This window comes from Oryctolagus cuniculus, chromosome 1 (genome assembly GCF_051225735.1).
Source record: "Oryctolagus cuniculus isolate XC-2025 breed Fujian yellow rabbit chromosome 1, ASM5122573v1, whole genome shotgun sequence".
In the NCBI taxonomy this organism is placed as follows: domain Eukaryota; kingdom Metazoa; phylum Chordata; class Mammalia; order Lagomorpha; family Leporidae; genus Oryctolagus; species Oryctolagus cuniculus.
The window spans coordinates 197,898,892-197,916,800 of record NC_142867.1 but is presented as its reverse complement, the minus strand read 5'-3'; the positions used below and the strand labels follow the sequence as shown (position 1 = coordinate 197,916,800).

The window sequence follows — 17,909 nt, the reverse complement described above, 5'->3', positions numbered from 1 at the left end:
CTAAAAGTGTCAACCCAAGGTTGGGTCCCAAGGCTGTCTAGGCACCCCCAACCACTGGGCATCTCTTTAATTTACAAAAGCCGCCCTTGTCACCCTGGAGATTCCAAGGATTTTAGAAGCTATATGTCAGGAAGTGAGCACAAAGGAAAAATATATACATTTCACAATACCACATCCACTCAAAAGATTTAGCCAAGAATATTTTAATAAAAGGGCAGTGTAAGAGGCGGGGCCAAGATTAAGGAACTGTCACTGGATGATAAGGCCCCCGGATTCAGCAAGAAGGGGAAAACCATAACCACAGCAAGGCCTTAAGGGGCAAGAGAAGCTTAGTTAGAGACCCATGAAGAGGAGGCGGCCCCAGAGGGTTTGTAAACGGCATCGATGAGTCCCCAACTCTAGCGTAGTCAGTCACCTGGAAGGTGTGCCCCCACCCCAGGGTCTGGCTCTAGTAGGGCCGGAGAATGCGCATTTCTAACAAGTTCCCAGTGAAGCTGAGGCCACTGTCCAAAGACTGCTCTTTGAGAACAGCTGCCATACGGGTGGTATTCACTACAGACTGCAGCAAGACCAAAGATTCGGGCGATGAGCACCCCCAGCCTCTCTCCTTCCACTCATGGATCCCCTGCTGCTACCTCCCATGGGCAAGGAATCCTGGGTAATGCAATCTGCAGAGGTCAGTCTTCCAGCCTGCCAGAGCACAGGAAAGTGGACAATAAATAATGGGTGGGGTTGGGGCAAACAGAGAACAACTACAACCAGCACAGGCTGGATATATCAACAGAAAGATGATTGGGTAGATGAATTAATGGACAGATACAGGAGTGAAAGGATTAAATAATAACGGTTCATTTAAAAATTTTATTTATAGGGGCTGGCGCTGTGGCATAGTGGGTAAAGCTGCCACCTGCAGTGCCAGCATCCCAAATGGACGCCGGTTGGAGTCCTGGCTACTCTACTTCTGATCCAGCTCTCTGCTATGGCCTGGGAAAGCAGTAAGAAGATGGCCCCAAGGCCTTAGGCCCCCGCACCCATGTGGGAGGCCCAGAGGAAGCTCCTGGCTCCCAGCTTTGGATCAGCACAGCTCCAGCCATTTTGGCCATCTGGGGAGTGAACCATCAGATGGAAGACCTCTTTCTCCCTCTGTCTCTGTCTCTCTCTCTCTCTCTCTCTCTGCCTCTGCCTCTCTGTAACTCTGCCTTTCGAATAAAATAAATAAATCTTTAAAACAAAAAGAATAAGGGGGCTCCTTCATGATGCTAGGAAACTGGAACTCAATCCAGGTCTCCCACAAGGAGGCAGCCCTCTCCACTCACTCTCAGAGTCTGAATTAGCAAGAAGCTAGCGTCAGCTGCCAGAACTGGGAATTGAACCCAAGCACTCCAATGCAGGAGCCATGTGTTTTAATGGGCATCATAATCCCTAGGCCGAACGCCCACTCTTGGTTAATTATTGAGGAGTACGCATTATGGGCAAGCCTCTAAGGTAACTGCTCTACTCAGAGAATCTTCGATTCACAAGACATAGATCTATCACCATCCCCAGTTTACAGATAAGATCACGAGCATTCGCCTGATCACACAGCTGGTGAGTGGTGCACCCTGAGCCCCAGCTGAGACACACTATCCGGACAGTCTCCTCCCCTGGGCTGTGTGTTGCGCACTCAGCGCTGCGATCGGCAGACAGGCAGTGTGGACGAATATGGAAGAGTGCCAATCTCAGAGCAAAAGACACCTGGCTCAGAGCACGCTCCAGCACTGCTGAGCTATGCGACCTGTGCTGCGTGTAAAGCAGAGACAATATGATGAAAACAACTTTGACAACTACTTCATAGCATTGTTGGCAAAGTGAAGCAAGGTAACACTGGTTTGGTCCTTGATACAGAGCCTAGCACAGAGTAATCAGTCATCATTATTAGCAACAGATCGAAAGAAAGAGAAGTCAGAAACCCATGAGTGTGAGAACACACCCCTCCCACCAAGGAGAGCCCAGCACGGGGATGGTTACAAGGGCGTCCCATCTTTTAATTTCTCATTTGAGGTCTTCTCTTCCACTCTTTCTCATAAGAATGGGAAATCGCTGTTCCCCTCCTCTGTCAATTCCTTGAAATTTGGGGATTTGTCTGAATATGAGCTGGCCAGCCCCTCTCCTTAGAAATCCCCTCTTGGTTCCCAGGATTAGGAGATGGGAAAGATGAAATGGGCTATTCCAGGGCAGACTCCTGCCCCCTGTTCCTGTGACCCAGGTGTGGGACAGAGGAAAGAAATGAATAGGGGGCCAGCACTGTGGCATAACGGGTAAAGCCACCACCTGCAGTGCCAGCATCCCATATGGGTGCCGGTTCGAGTCCCGGCTGCTCCACTTCCAATCCAGCTCTCTGCTATGGCCTGTGAAAGCAGTGGAAGATGGCCCAAGCCCTTAGGCCCCTGCATCCATGTGGGAGACCCAGAGGAAGCTCCTGGCTCCTGGCTTCAGATTGGCCCAGCTCCAGCTGTTGTGGCCATCTGGGGAGTGAACCAGTGGATGGAAGACCTCTCTTTCTCTCTCTCTCTCTCTCTCTCTCTCTCTCTCTCTCTCTCCATCTCTCTCTCTCTCTGCCTCTGCCTCTCTGTAACTCTGTCTTTCAAATAAATAAATATTTTAAAAAATTAAAAATAATGAATGAAGGAGGGGGAAGTTCTTGCTGAGCTCAACTTTAATCCCAGGGCCTAGGATGTGGGAAGGAAGATCTTGGCTCCCTCCCAAGGAACGTTGCCTTTAGGCTGTTTGTCCCAGTGGAGGGACTGGTTCCCACATAGTGGATGGGTAGGGAATGTGACAATCTGGGAAGGCCACCCCAGCTCTCATGGTTGTTCCTAGAGCACCCAGGAAATGTCTTCATCACAAGCCTCGAAGGAAGAGAAGCACCAATGAGGAGGCCACTGAACCTAGGGAAAGGGGTGCAACACTGCTCTGACCCTAACACTGACCATCACTTCTGGTGGACGAAGCTATTGCCAGCAGTGGGATCACAGTACCACAACTCAGTCCTCTTTTTCCTGGCCAGACAGCAAGCTGCTTAGGCTCTCAGAACTGAAGCCAAGGAAAGCAGAAGAGGGGAGATGAGGGCGGGCGGGGCAGGGTTCTGCCAAAAAGAGGGGGCAAAAGGGGAATCCATGGAATGGGACATGGAGGGGAATTTCTAGATGGAGAAAGTGAAAGCTCTGGGCCATAAATAGGAGGCAGCCGCAGCCTTGCACAAGCACTCACACTGCTAGGTCCTCTCACGCCTGTGCACTCCCCAGTGCTCGCCTGCTCCTGCTCCCCGCTGCACACCCATCCCAAACCTGCGCCTCCCAGCCGCCCGCAGACACGCACCTGCTCTGCCTCCACTCACCCTCCATGGCCCCTGGTGCAGCCCAGCTCCTGGCCCTCAGCCTGCTGGTTCTCTGGACTTCCCTGGGTAAGATGGGGGGGGGGGGGCGTGACAGTGCCGCTGTCAGACTGCTTGGCCCTGGGTGTGGGGCAGCTACTTAGGTCTGGGGGCTCCCTGTGCCCTGTGTGTGTGTGTGCCTGTGAGTGTGGGTTACCTACACTGGTTTCCAAATGGAGTCCATCTCTTGGTGTATCCCAGGGCTGTGGCTGCCCCCTCTCTGCATGCTCTGCTGCCTACTGCGTCAGTTTCCCAGGCAGAAGGAGAGAACAGTACGATCTGTGTTGAATGTAGAGAGAATGGGAGACGCTGCAGCTGGGCTGGTAGTCAAAATATCAGGTCTCTAAAACACCTCTTCACCCAGCACTGTGACCAGCATTAACTCGTTATTTGCTGGACTGTGGGGATACCCAGAGGGCTTGGGAGGGAGGATGGAGTGACTGGGACAGGAGGAAGGCACTGTGGGACTCAGGGCCATGGCTGTTGATCAAACAGTTTAGAAGGCTCACAGCTATTTGTCAACCACTAGGGTGACATCAGTGCATAATGGACTGAGTATCAGGCCAACAACCCGCCTACCCCCACCACCAAAAGTTGTCTTCAATCTCAAGTAGAGCCCTGCTCGCCACCCCCCACCCTACCCAGTGGTCCCCATGGCCCGACGCCTTCTCTCTCCTGTCCCAGCACCAGCTCTGGGTGGTGCTAATGATGCTGAAGACTGCTGCCTGTCTGTGACCCAGCGCCCCATCCCCAGCAACATCGTGAGAGCCTTTCGCTACCTGCTCGTCACCGATGGCTGCCGAGTACCTGCTGTAGTGTGAGTTGTTGGGGGGGTTCCAGCCTCATCTCCCCCAGTCAGCCCCTGGTGATACCCCCACTTTCTTATCCCTCTTCTCCCTGCCAAGACCAAGTCCCTGAAATACCTGCCCAGTCGTGGTCCCCAGCCTCTGCCCCTCCTACTACAGCCCTCCAGGAAGCTGGGCTCCAGGGCTCCCTTCTCTCTGCCTCCAGGTTCACCACACTGAGGGGCTTCCAGCTCTGTGCACCCCCGGAACAGCCCTGGGTGGGCCGCATCATTCGGAGACTGAAGCGGATCTCTGCCAAGGCAAGCCTGGTCCTCCCCAGCCCTGCCTCCTGCCTCCAAGCCCCTGGCCCCAGCTTCTGCCCTTGACCCTGCCTCTCCTTCCTCCCCAGGGCAAGTACCAGAGCAGTTAGCCCAGGACAGCACCACAGGGGGCTCTGTGTCTCAGTGAGGATGTGAATCACCCCGGCCTGGGGTCGGAGGACGAGGAGGCAGGAGCAGGCTCCCAGCTCCCCTGCACCAGGCCAGAGCCAGCCAGGGCAGAGCCTGCAGAGTGTCGACGAGGGTGTGAACTCGAGCGAGAAGGTGTGTGTGAGGGCACAGCTTCTCCTCACCCAGACTGCAATGCTTCCAATAAAGCCACCTGGCACTCCCGCGTCTATCTGTCCACTGTCTGTTTGCTGTCTGTCTAGGAGGACAGGAGTAGCAACGGGGGAGGTGGAATGGCGGGACCTGTTTTCCACCCTGCAGCCCAAGAAACCTCCTCTCCAGGCTCCGCCTAACACCCCTCATGCTCTCCAGACCAGGCCCCCTCATGTCTGTTCACAGCCAACACACTGCACAGTTCAGCAACACTAAACTAGGAGCACTGCTCTGACACCAGAGGCCGTCCCGCCCCCCAGGGCAGGTGTTCAGGGATGACTGTCACTGGGGGAGGGAAGCTGTCAGCAACCAGCTCTTGTGGCTTGGGGGAAGGGCAAAGAACCTCAACCGGGAGGTTGGGGGGGGGGGGTGAAAACCAAACCGTAAGAGGCCCATGAAACAAGCTGATCTGGCCTGGCCAAGAAACTACAGGCAAGACTTGAAATTTAACAAATCTACAGCAGACTGATTTTTAAGTTGATAATTATGTATGGCCCGCAAATGATGCTACAAATATCCAAATGGCCCTTGGCAGAAAAACAGCTCCCCAGCCCTGCCCAGAGCCTGGGAGGGAAGAGCCCATCCACACACGCCATCCCCTCTGTCTGGTACCCTCCTCTCTCTATTCTCCCCACCCCATTTCCCATGGGGTCTAAATGCTTCTTCTTCCAGGAAGCCTTCTCTGACCCCAGGCTACATTAGGTAGCTTCCCCCCTTTCTGAGTTCCCTGGGCCCCCTGCCCCTCCTCCCTCACGCTGACTGAGGCCTGCCAGTTTGTCCATCTTCCTGGAGAGAGATCATGTCTATTTTGGTTTCTCTCTCCCTGATGCCTAGCACTCTGCCTGTCAACAACTCATTGTTTAGGGGATGAAGAAGTACATAAGGAAAGGCTTAGCAGCCAAGGGTGAGGACTCATCTGTCTATAATCTGACCCCTTCCTCCGTCTGAGCAAGGTCCGGCCCGCCCATGTCATGGTGAGGCCACGCCTCCCAGGGACACCAACACACCCGAGATCAGAGAGGGGAGAGAGGCCCACGGTGTGGGAAGGAGGAGCAAGCCGGGAAGCTGGGAGGAACCTCCCCCACCACCACCACCACCACTACGGGGCACAAGGGACTCAGGCACTCTGAGACCAGTGGACTCTCGGGAAGAAGGCCCTGCTCTGGAGGACGGGAGCCCCGTGCCTCTCGGAACATGCCACAACAGCTGTTTTGCGAGGCGTGAGTGCCTCGTGCTTGGGAAGTCCCCTGAGGCAGCTGGCTGGCCTCCAGACCCTCGACTCTGAGGGCCTGCCTGCTGGGAGCGGCAAGGCTGTGATGCTGACGTCAGATGGTGGCTGGCAGGCAGGACTGGGTATGCTTGGCCAGGAAGAGAGGACGTCACTACCCCAGATGCACGTCAGCCAAACTAGCTCCACACAGGCCCAGGCAGGCCTTGAAAGGGGAGCAGTGGTGCGGGGGCTGTGCAAGCCCTTCTTCACTGGGCTGACAGCAAGACAGCCTTTTCCTAGGAAGAAGGTGTTCCAAACCTCAGGGCTCTGTGGCACCAGGGGTAAGAGGGATGAGGAGAGTTTTCAGGACCAGCTACGTGGCTGGCAGTGTGCCCGTGCTGCCTGGGGAAAATCACCCACCCATCCGTGCGTCCATGCATCCCTCCACACAGCTTTCCCTGCATCCACCACTCATTCCCCATCCATCCATCCATCCATCCCTGAAGCCACCACCAAAACAGCCAACCCTGTCCACCCAGCTGTGGACCCTGGGCCAGGGCCCCGGCAGACAGGGGACAGACACACATGTGGCGGGGAGGGCACTTAGTCTCAAATCCTTCTAATTCCCAGTAAAACCAAAAGAAAGGCAGCTTACCAAGGAAGCAAGCCCAAAGCCTCCCTCTGGGCCCTCAGGGGAATACTCAGACAGAGCAGAGGAGGTGGAGCTAGCAGGACCGAGGCCCCTGGACACCAGCCCTGTGACACGGCTGCAGAGAGATCCAAGAGCAAGTCCTGAACTCAGGGCCTGGGCCTGAGGCTCACCATCCTGTCTCCGGCCCCATCACCATGTGATTCGGGGCAAGTTCCTTCCCCATTCCCCAGCCAGAGGCCTCGGCTGCCCCATTTGTCAGACGGCAGGAAGGGACTGGATGTTGCAGGGTCCATCCAGACAAAAATGTGGCTCCTGAATCTTTGAAGTCTCTTGATAAACCCCTGGCATTTGCATAGCCTCCTTCAACACGAAGCTAACCCAGAGCTTTCCCACTTCCTGGGGCTCTTGGAGCCACCTCTGAGAACAAAGAGGATCGTGAGGCTCAGGAAGAGAAAAATCCAGGAGCTAATGGACAGGAAGTTCTCTGCCTGGCCCTGGACGCCTGGGGAAAGGGGGATTCGGAGGAAGGGTAAGGGTGGGCACTGCAGCCCCTAAAGGAGCCGGCCTGTCACCCTCCAGTCCTCTCTCCTGCCAGCACCCTCCACTCTAGCTTTCCCCCTTCATCTTTTTCACCACCCCACCCCAGACATACCAAACGCCCGTTGGGCACTGGATTTCTTCCCCTTCTCTGCCTGCCAGAAGCATAAAAAGCCCAGCAATTGGAGGCTTGTCCCACCCACTCACGTTTTCAGCACTGTGACTCCTTCTAATCAACTTCCTGGTTTACTATGATTCCCTGACAAGTGTTGTGTCTTCATTTACGCCGAGTCCTGAGAGTCTACCTGTTCAGGAAGCCGCCTGTCCACCTCTGACAATGAGGAGGCTGCCAGCTCTCTGAGGGGTGGCTTGGACTCCTAGCTCCCCGATGTTTTCAGGGTTATGAGAGCCTTGTTGCCTGCCCTTAGATGTGCACTTTCCTCTCTAGGACATGTGGTGCTGCCAGAAGTTCAAGGTGAGTGGCACCTCCCTGCCCTCTGCTGCTGTGATCCCAGCAGTCAGTGTCTCCCGGAAACTTCCTGGTATTTGTGCTGAGAGAGCGCCCAGCCCCAACAGCCTGTTGTGAGAGCTGTAGGGAAAGGGATTGGATCTTGCCCATTTCCAGCGCCAGCCTTGCTCTGCACAGAAGGGGCATAAAATAAACTCCAACACGTATTTGATTAATGAAAGATGGAATTGAACATGGCCCTTTCATGCTGTGCACCCCACAACCTGGAGCACATCCAGTTCTCAAGACAGTTGAGGCTGTCCCTGTTTTGTGGTTGAGTTTTGGTCAGAGCCCGCTCCATAAGGTTTTGATCATATTTCAATCATCTCATGTTCAACTTCTCGGCAAGTGCCCCCACCATGTCTCCCCTTCTCACCTCCGGGAAACTCAGAAAAAGCCAAAAAAAAAAAAAAAAAAAAAAAAAAAACCAACAACAGTCTAACGAAGGATGGGGACTCTCAGTTGGGGAGTTTCCCCCAAGAGCCTCTCTGTAGAAATAAGAAGGCTCTGAGACTATGTCCACAGGGGAAGACAGGGCGTATAGCACAAACTAGTTCATCACTAGTTCTTTTTTTTTTTTTTTTTTTTTTTTTTTTTTTTTTACAGGTAGAGTTATAGACAGCGAGAGAGAGAGAAACAGAGAGAGGGAAAGGTCTTTCTTCCATTGGTTCACTCCCCAAATGGCCAGCACTGCGCCGATCCGAAGCCAGGAGCCAGGTGCTTCTTCCTGGTCTCCCATGCGGGTGCAGGGCCCAAGCACTTGGGCCATCCTCCACTGCCTTCCCAGGCCACAGCAGAGAGCTGGACTGGAAGAGGAGCAACCGGGACTAGAACCCCGTGCCCATATGGGATGCCGGTGCCTCAGGCAGAGGATTAACCAAGTGAGCCACAGTGCCAGCCCCCATCACTAGTTCTTACTAGGTGCTGGGTGTTTCATTAAGAATTGTTGCCAATCCTATGAGCAGATGAGAAAACCAAAGTACAGAGATTAGGTGTCTCGCCCAGACTGGACAGCTAGCAAAACAGCAGAGCTGGGGTTTCTACCAGAGCAGTTTGGCTCCAGAATCAGTATGCTAAGGGGCCGGCACTGTGGCATAGTGGGTTAAGCCTCCGCCTGAGGTGCTGACATCCCATATGGGTGCCAGCTCTGATCCAGCTCTTTGCCATGGCCTGGGAAAGCAGGAGAAAATGACCCAAGTGCTTGAGCCCCTGTACCTGCGTGGAAGACCAGGAAGAAGCTCCTGAATCCTGGCTTTGGATCGGCTCAGCTCTGGGCATTGCAGCCATTTGGGGAGTGAACCAGTGGATGGGAGACCTCTCTGTCTGTACCTCTGCTTCTCAAATAAATAAATTAAGAATCAGTATGCTGAACCAATCCTCATACCACCTCTCTGAGCTGACCCATGACCTGAGTACAAATGGAAAACAGTACAGCAGCCAGATCTGAAAAGATCATCCATAGGGAACAGGGAAATGGGGTGCTGACCAGTGCCAGCCTCTAAATGAGTCCCTTCCTTACATTGCATTCCCAAGCCACCCGGTGAATTGGTATCATTAGTCCCATTTTAGGTTTAAGTAAATTGAGGCGAGGAGAGGTAGACTGACCTCCTAAATACACTCAACTAGTGAGTGGCAAAGGTAGGACCACAGTTCCAATCCACCTGAGGGTAGCTCTTGGCCTGAGGGCTATCTAGTTGGGGTAGAAAGACTTGGCTTCCTAGAAAGAATTGGGAAAAAAAGAGGGGAGCTGGAGACCTCTAGTGTGACCTTGGCACTTGAACCCTGACACAGAATTGCCTCTGCAGGACCTCCAGCCTCCTTGGCCTCTCCAGCAGAAGGGAAGTCAACTTCCCCAGAGCCTCAGAAGGAAGCTCACTGGGGCCTCAGTGGAATAGTGGAGAAGTGGATCCGGATACAGTGCACACATCTCCCATCGCCAGGAGATCATCTCAGGCCTGGGGGGGGGGTTGTGTGTGTGACACAGTGGGTTAAGCCACAGCTTGCCACACTGGCATCCCATAGCTGAGCGCCGGCTACAGTCCTAGCTGTTCTGCTACAGATCCAGCTCCCTACTAATACACCTGGAAAAGCAGGCGATGATGGCCCAAGGACTTGGGTCCCTGCCACCAACCTGGGAAACCTGTTGGAGTTCCAGGCTCCTGATTTCAGTCTGGCCCAGTCTCAGCCCCTGCAGCCATTTGGGGAGTGAACCAGTGTATAAAAGAACTCTATCTCTGTCTGTCTGTCTGTCTCTCTCTCTCTCTCTCTGTCCCTCAACCTTTTTAACAAATAAATAAATAAATCTAAAAATAAAGAAGAAAGGGGGAAAAGAGCTTCATGGCTGCCATCACATAGGATCCCAGCCCTGGCAAAATCCCTTGACTGAAGCGATGTCTCGTCAAAGTTCTGTGACCAAGAATATTCATACAGGCCAGGTACTGCTCCAAGTGCGGGTGGTAGCACAGTGAACCAGGGAAATCTGGTCTGACGCTTGCTTCATGGAACTATTTTCAGCACCACCCCCCAAAGGGGGAGAAAGCCAAAGAAAAACTGTATCAATCAGAATTTTTACTTGCATCCCATTGAAATTCACTGGCTGATTTAGAGAGAAAAGAGAGCTTATAAAAAGATCCTGGGAAGATGCAGAAAAAGGGCAAGAATAAGGAAGCCGAGGCAGCCAAGCCCATTCCCAAAGCCTGCAGAGAGCCCTCCAGGAGAGCGACCAGAATCAGGCCAAACGCCAGCACTGCCCCTGTGTCCAGACAAGTGGGGGCCCTGCCCTGCATCCTATGTTTTAGAGGGCCCCGCCCTGCCCCCCCTCCAATCATATCTTGGGACCCACGACAGGGTCCACAGGGCCATGGTGGCATGCTCACCCAGAGCTCATCTTCGTCTTCCAGACCCCCTTTCAGGAACTGAAAAAGAATTCCCTCCCAATTGCAGCTTGCAGTGCCCATGTGAGCCTCTTTCTCAGCTCTGCCCTTCTCAGGATGGGCCGTGTCACCAGTGGATATGCTACTAGGTTCAGAGGTGGCCAAGAACATGGAAGGAACTTGCATGCATACCAGGCATGTGAGACCCTGCATGGTGCGGGACAGGCTTGAGGGAAGAAGAGGACAGGGACAAGTAGGGAGCTGGAGGCTGGCTCTCCCCTGACCACCTCATTATATCATGAAACTCCACTGAGCTCAAGACATCTAAATTTTTTTTCAAGATTCACCTACTATTTGAAAGAGAGGTAGAGGCAGAAAGAGAGAGAGACCCCCCCATTCTCTGGCTCACTCCCCAAATGGCCACAACAGCTGGAGCCACGCCGATCCAAAGACAGGAGCCAGGAGCTCCCCCTGGGTCTCCTACATGGGTGCAGGGGCCCAAAGACCCGGGCCATCCTCCACCACCTTCCCAGGCCACAGCAGAGAGCTGGACTGGAAGTGGAGGAGCCGTATCGGCGGCCACATGGGATGCTGGCATTGCAGGTGGCTGGCCCCACCTACCATGCCACAGCGCCAGCCCCAAGACTTCTAAATTTGAACCTGTCTTCCAGTTAATTTGAAAGTACACTTTTGGGGCCAGTGCTGTGGCACAGCAGGTTAACACCCTGGCCTGAAGCACCAGCGTCCCATATGGACCCCAGTTCGAGACCCGGCTGCTCCACTTCCGATCCAGCTCTCTGCTATTGCCTGGGAAACCAGTAGAAGATGGCCCAAGTCCTTGGGTCCCTGCACCCATGTGGGAGACCCAGAGGAAGCTCCTGGCTCCTGGCTTTGGATCGGCGCAGCTCCGGCCATTGCAGTCAACTGGGGGAATGAACTAGCAAATAGAAGACCTCTCTCTCTCTCTCTCTCTCTCTCTCTCTCAACTGGGGGAATGAACTAGCAAATAGACCTCTCTCTCTCTCTTTCTCTGACTCTCCTATCTCTGTGTAACTCTGACTTTCAAATAAATAAATCAATCTAAAACAAACAAACAAAAAAACCAAATATCATGAAGGAAAACAAACAAACAAAAAAACCCAAAAACTGTTCCATGACTGTTAAGACAGGGGCCGTTCAAGTCGTCCCTTCTCGAAGTGTCAGTTTCATTTCTACTGATATCATTTTAGGTGCTTTATTAGTTATCACAGATCAGGGAGAACATACAGTATTTGTCCCTTTGGGACTGTCTTATTTCCTAAGTATGACGTTTTCCAGATTCATCAATTTTGTTGCAAATGACCAGATTTCATTTTTTTTTATTGCTGTGAGTATTCCTTAGTGTACATATCCCGTAATTTCTTTATCCAGTCTTCAGTTGATGGGCTTTTAGATTGATTCCATGTCTTAGCTATTGTGAATTGAGCTGCATGCATTTGTTTTTTAAGATTATTTATTTATTTATTTATTTATTTATTTTTGACAGGCAGAGTGGACAGTGAGAGAGAGACAGAGAGAAAGGTCTTCCTTTTGCCTTGGTTCACCCTCCAATGGCCGCTGTGGCTGGCGCACCACGCCTATCCAAAGGCGGGAGCCAGGTGCTTATCCTGGTCTCCCATGCGGGTGCAGGGCCCAAGCACTTGGGCCATCCTCCACTGCACTCCCTGGCCACAGCAGAGAGCTGGCCTGGAAGAGGGGCAACCGGGACGGAATCCGGCGCCCCGACCGGGACTAGAACCCGGTGTGCCGGCGCCACAAGGCGGAGGATTAGCCTATTGACCCGCTGCGCCGGCCAAGATTATTTATTTGAAAAAAAAAGTTAACAGGGTCAGGGGAAGATTTATAGAGATAGAAATAGAGAGAGAGAGAGAGATAAAGAGAGAGAGACAAAGAGACAGAGACAAAGAGAGATGTCTTCCATTCACAGTCATTTCCCCAAATGACCACAATGACTAGGGCTGGGCCAGGCCAAAGCCAGGAGCTAGTAACTCCATCCAAGTCTCCCACGTGGGCGGCAGGGGCCCAAGTACTTGGGCCATCTTCTGCTGTTTTCCAAGGTGCATTAGCATGGAGCTGGATCAGAAGTAGAGCAGCCAGAACTGGAACTGGCATTCATATGGGATGCCGGTGTTGCAGGCAGCAGCTTAACTTGCTGTGCTATAACATGGGATTCATTTAACCGTATTTACTTCCTGAAGACCCTGTCCCCCTATATAGTCACCTTGGAGGTTCGTGCTTCAACCCATGAGTTTGGGGAAGACATATTTCAGTCCATAGCAACACCCAATTCTAAATCCAAGACCTCAAGGTGACACACATTCTTCCTCCAGCCTTGATATAATCTTGTCTCTGTTCTGCAACACCTGGAAAGCACCATCAGCACACCCTGATTGGTCAGGATAACAAATAACACCCAGATCTGAGAAGCTCCATGCAGCAAACTTCTATTCTGCATGTATGCCAAGCCTGCTGTGGGTCTAGATGAATCTAGCACAGCTGTATTCCATGTGGCGGTTCAACATTCCAAGCTGCTTTGATCTTTGGCATGCTCCTTCATCTCCACCCATGCTTCCATGATCAGTGCAGTCAGGGAAGACAGCAAGAAGAGTTCTTGCTTAAATGTTGTTGTCTGCAAGTAACACATGTCACTTCCATTTATATCTCATTAACCACAGTGGGGCACACTACCATGCCTAACTCCAAGCAGGCAACTCCCGGGAGGAGAAGTAAGCTAGAACCTTGGTGAGTGGCAGTGAGACCACCAGAACACCCATATTCAAGAATGAAATAAAGGAGGATTTAAAGGGGGCGGGGGGGGCGGGATTCGGTTAAAGTACAAAAAAAATAGACACATTTCAAAACGGGGAACAAGAAATGGATGAAAGTTATAGATGGTGGTTCTGAAACTGGTCCTGGGGCTCGGTTGGCACTTATTACTTTCTTCCTGTATTGGTTTTCTTTTGCTGCATGACAAGTCACCACAGATTTAGTGACTCAAAACGATCCAAATGCACTAGCTCATAGCTTCTTGCAGGTCAGGAGTCTAGGTGGCTGCTTGGTGTCTCTCCCACACCCAGGTGTCAGTCAGGGCTGCAGTCGCCTCGAAGCTTGCCATGCTCTTCCAGGGTCACTGTCCTCGGCTGCTGTGGCTGCAGGAACGGAGCTCTGGGCCTTTTCTTCCCTGCCACAACATGGTAGTTCTGGCCACCACAAAGGCATGTGCTACTTATTTCCTGCCTCAAGACACTTTTTTTTCTTTTTCTTTTTTTTTAAGATTTATTTATTTGTTTGAAAGAGTTACAGAAGGGGAACAGAGAGATATTCCATCCACTGGATCACTCCCCAGATATTTACAACAAAGCCAGGAGCTTCTTCCACATCTCCCATGCGGGTGCAGGGGCCCAAGCACTGGGGCCATCTTCCACTGCTTCCCCAGGTGCATTAGCAGGGAGCTGGATCAGAAGTGGAGCAGCCGGGAGTCGAACTGGCACTTATACAGGATGCCAGCATTGCAGGCGGAGGCTTAACCTTCTGTACCACATCACCAGTCCCTTTATTTTCCTTTGATTGTCAGGATTGACTATTCCTGCCACTGTGAAAACTCCCCGTTGAGCCTGTGGCATGAGAAGCCCAAGCCAGATGGTAGTCTCACTTCTCAGTTCAAGGAACCACTTCCTTCCCAGAAAAAAATATGATGTTCTGCCCAGTGGAAAAAACTTTTTCTCCACTCTCCTTCAAGATCACCCTGAATGGAGCTTTAATGCTTATAGTGATCTGGCCCAAGCTAGTGCCAGTAAATTGTGCAGAATCATACAAACCTGGCTCAAAAGCTGACCTAATAGATCAATGGCACAGGTGTGGACTAAGGGAAAGATGGCCCTGACCTAGGCACAGGCATGTTGGGAATTCAAGCATCCCCTGACTGTGGGCTTCATTAAGCACACAACAGACTACAAACATTTCAAACGCCACGGGGTCTGCCGAGGCAAAGGGCCAAGTGGCAGGCAGTGGTTCCAGTTCTACTGCCACCACCAAAATACATCCCCCATGGTCCCCAGGCATTTGCATCACCAGCTCCCATACACAGTCCTAATATTCAGATTAGCGGAACCTCCCCAGACAGCGGGGAGGCTTCGAGAGCGAGTACCTGGCCTGTTGGGCTTCTATCTAGGAAAGAGGTTCAAATGCTGACTGGTCAAAAATAACAAGTGTTCCATCGGGAGCGGGAGCGGAGAGTAGACCCCAGAGACCCCTGAGCAGCCCCACCGCCTAGTTACCATTACAACCCAGGAGGAGCTGTAGCTGCCGCAGCCGGCCCCAGTCATCATCACCACAACCGTGGGCAGCGAGGCCGAGAACCCGCGGCACCACAGGCAGCAGGGCAGGGAGCGGTGGCCCCTGGGGCTGCCTCACATCGGAGGCGCCTACTGAACAAGGACACTGCAACGAAGGTTTTGGGAACAGTAAAATGTTTAGTGTAAGAAATGAATATGGTTTCATCCCCAGAAGTGACACCAAGGAAGGCGGATTTGTGCACCAGACTGCAGTAAAGAATAACCGCAGGAAGCACCTTCGCAGCGTAGGAGACGGGGAGACTATGGAGTCCGATGCTGTTGAAGGAGAAACCGGTGCGGAGGCAGCCAATGCTGCAGGCCCTGGTGGAGCTCCAGGGCAACGCAGCGAATACCCAGCAGACACAACCATTACAGACGCCGTCCACGTCCGTAGGGGTCCTCCACGCAATGGCCGGCCACAGTCTCAGAATGGTGAGAGTGCGGGAAAGAGTGAGGGCCCGGAGAGTGCTCCTGAAGGCCAGGCCCTACAAGGCCGGCCCCACCTTCCTCATGAGGAGACCCAGTGTGCCCACCCCCGTGCGGGGAGACATGAGGGAAGGTGCTGCCAATCAGGGTGCAGAACAAGGTAGACCAGTGAGACGGAATGTGTGTGGGGTTATAGACCACGTTTCCGCAGGGGTCCTCCTCGCCGAAGACAGCCTAGAGAGGACGGCAATGAAGAGGAGTGGGGAAATCAAGGAGCTGAGACCCAGGTCAGCAGCCACCTCAGCGTGGGTGCCCCGCTACTTCAATTACCTGCGCAGACCCTAAACCCCAGGATGGCGAAGAGACAAAGCAGCCGATACACCAGCTGAGAATCATCCCGAGGCTGCGCAAGGCGGGGCTGAGCAAATGCCGGCTTCACAGCTCTGCCATCACCCGGGTTAGCCTTCCAACAAGAAGCAATGAATAGGAAATTCCAGCAATAAGAAATGAACAAAAGATTGGAGCAGAAGGCCTGAAGTCCTTGCATTTTGCCCATTGACCAGATTACTAGAACTGTCCGTATTATCTAAGCAGCATTTTTACCTAAAGATGTCTTTTTTTTGGGTAATGACAAACGAGTTTAAAAAAAAAAAAAAAAAAAAACTGGTTTTGGCCAGCACCGCGGGTCAATAGGCTAATCCTCCGCCTTGCGGCGCCGGCACACCGGGTTCTAGTCCCAGTCGGGGCGCCGGATTCTGTCCCGGTTGCCCCTCTTCCAGGCCAGCTCTCTGCTGTGGCCCGGGAGTGCAGTGGAGGATGGCCCAAGTGTTTGGGCCCTGCACCCCATGGGAGACCAGGAGAAGCACCTGGCTCCTGCCATCGGATCAGCGCGGTGCGCCGGCCGCGGCGGCCATTGGAGGGTGAACCAACGGTAAAGGAAGACCTTTCTCTCTGTCTCTGTCTCTCTCTCACTGTCCACTCTGCCTATCAAAAATTTCAAAAAAAAAACTGGTTTTTCTCAATACACCTTTAAAGGTTTTAAAATTGTTTCATATCTGGTCAAGCTGAAATTTTTAAGAACTTCATTTTTTAAATGATTTATTTATTTATTTGAAAGGCAGAGTTACACAGAGGCAGAGGTAGAGAGAGAAGTCTTCCATCCACTGATTCACTCCCGAAATGGCCACAGTGGCTGGAGCTGGGCTGATCTGAAGCCAGGAGCCAGGAGCTTCTTCCAGGTGTCCCACGTGGGTGCAGGAGCCCAATCACTTGGGCCATTTTCTACTGGTTTCCAGGCACATCAGCAGAGAGCTGGATTGGAAGCAGAGCAGCTAAGACTAGAACCGGCATCCACATAGAATGCTGACACTGCAGGCCATGGCATTACCTACTACACCACAGCGCTGGCCCTAACAACTTCATTTTTAATTTATAATAAAACTTTACAACTTTATTTTTTAAAAACAGTCAAAAAGCTACAAGCACCTGTTAATAAAGGTCTTAAATAATCTTAAAAAAAATAATAACAACAGAAGTCTGCTACAACACAGAAACAAAGCAATTTCAGGGACAGGTGTTGTGGTGCAGCGGTTAAGCCATGGCTTGCAACGCGAGCATCCTGCATTGGAGTGCAGACTTGGGTCCTGGCTGCTCTGCCTGTGACTCAGCTCCATGCTAATGCACCTAGTGAGGAAGCAGTTGATGGCCCAAGTCCTTGGCCGCTGCCACCCACATGGAAGACCTGGATGGAGTTCCAGGCTCCTGACCGTGGTCTGGCCCAGCCATCTGGGGAGTAAACCAGTGGATGGAAGATCTCTCTCTCTCTATCTCTCTCTCTCTCTCTCTCTCCCTCTCCCTCTCCTTCTCCCTCTCCCTCTCCCTCTCTCTGCCTTTCAAATAAATAAATAAATCTTTGAAAAAAAAAAAAAAACAGTTTCCAACAGGGTATGTTGTGAAAGATAAAGACAGAAGGTGGCACTGCCATGCTTTACGTAGGGTGCCTAGCAACAGTCTCTGTGAGGAGAGGATAGTGAAGCTGACACCAAAAAGAGAAGAAGGCGTCCATTCAAGGAGAAGCGACCAGTGCAGCTGGAGCACAGGCGACAAGGAGCAGAGGGTGGAAACTGAGACAGGGAACCCAGCGTCACGTGACCCGAGTCTTTGCCAACCACAGGAAGAAGTGTAGACTTTATTCTAAGTGCTATGCAAGATTTAAGCAGAGAGGTAACGTGATCTCATTGGCAGTGTTAAAAAAGACCCTCTGAGCAGGCTGGAAAACAGATTGGAGAGGAAAGAAGTCAGAGGGCTCCTCCAGTAGTGTAGGACAGAGACTACGCTGGCCTGGTGCTGGCCACCGCGGTAGAGAAGAATGGGGATTCCAGACCAGCTTACAAAACAGACTAGCGGGCCGAGCTGACAGATTACATTTGAGGAGCAAGGGAAACAGGAAAACCAGGGACAATGCCAGGCTTTGG

At 52.4% G+C, this 17,909-nt stretch overlaps 1 protein-coding gene and 1 pseudogene across 1 annotated transcript; both read left to right on the top strand.

The window, feature by feature from the left end:
* The first annotated feature begins 3,239 nt into the window (after positions 1 to 3,239).
* CCL19 (C-C motif chemokine ligand 19) lies at positions 3,240 to 4,873 on the top strand. Its single transcript, XM_002707937.6, has 4 exons — positions 3,240 to 3,442; positions 4,097 to 4,229; positions 4,424 to 4,517; positions 4,607 to 4,873. Exons 1-4 carry the CDS (start codon positions 3,382 to 3,384, stop codon positions 4,625 to 4,627), a joined length of 309 nt encoding a protein of 102 aa, XP_002707983.1. The 5' UTR covers positions 3,240 to 3,381; the 3' UTR covers positions 4,628 to 4,873.
* A 2,833-nt stretch (positions 4,874 to 7,706) lies between these two features.
* On the top strand, positions 7,707 to 15,897 carry LOC149128802 (Y-box-binding protein 1 pseudogene; annotated as a pseudogene).
* Positions 15,898 to 17,909: the final 2,012 nt, after the last annotated feature.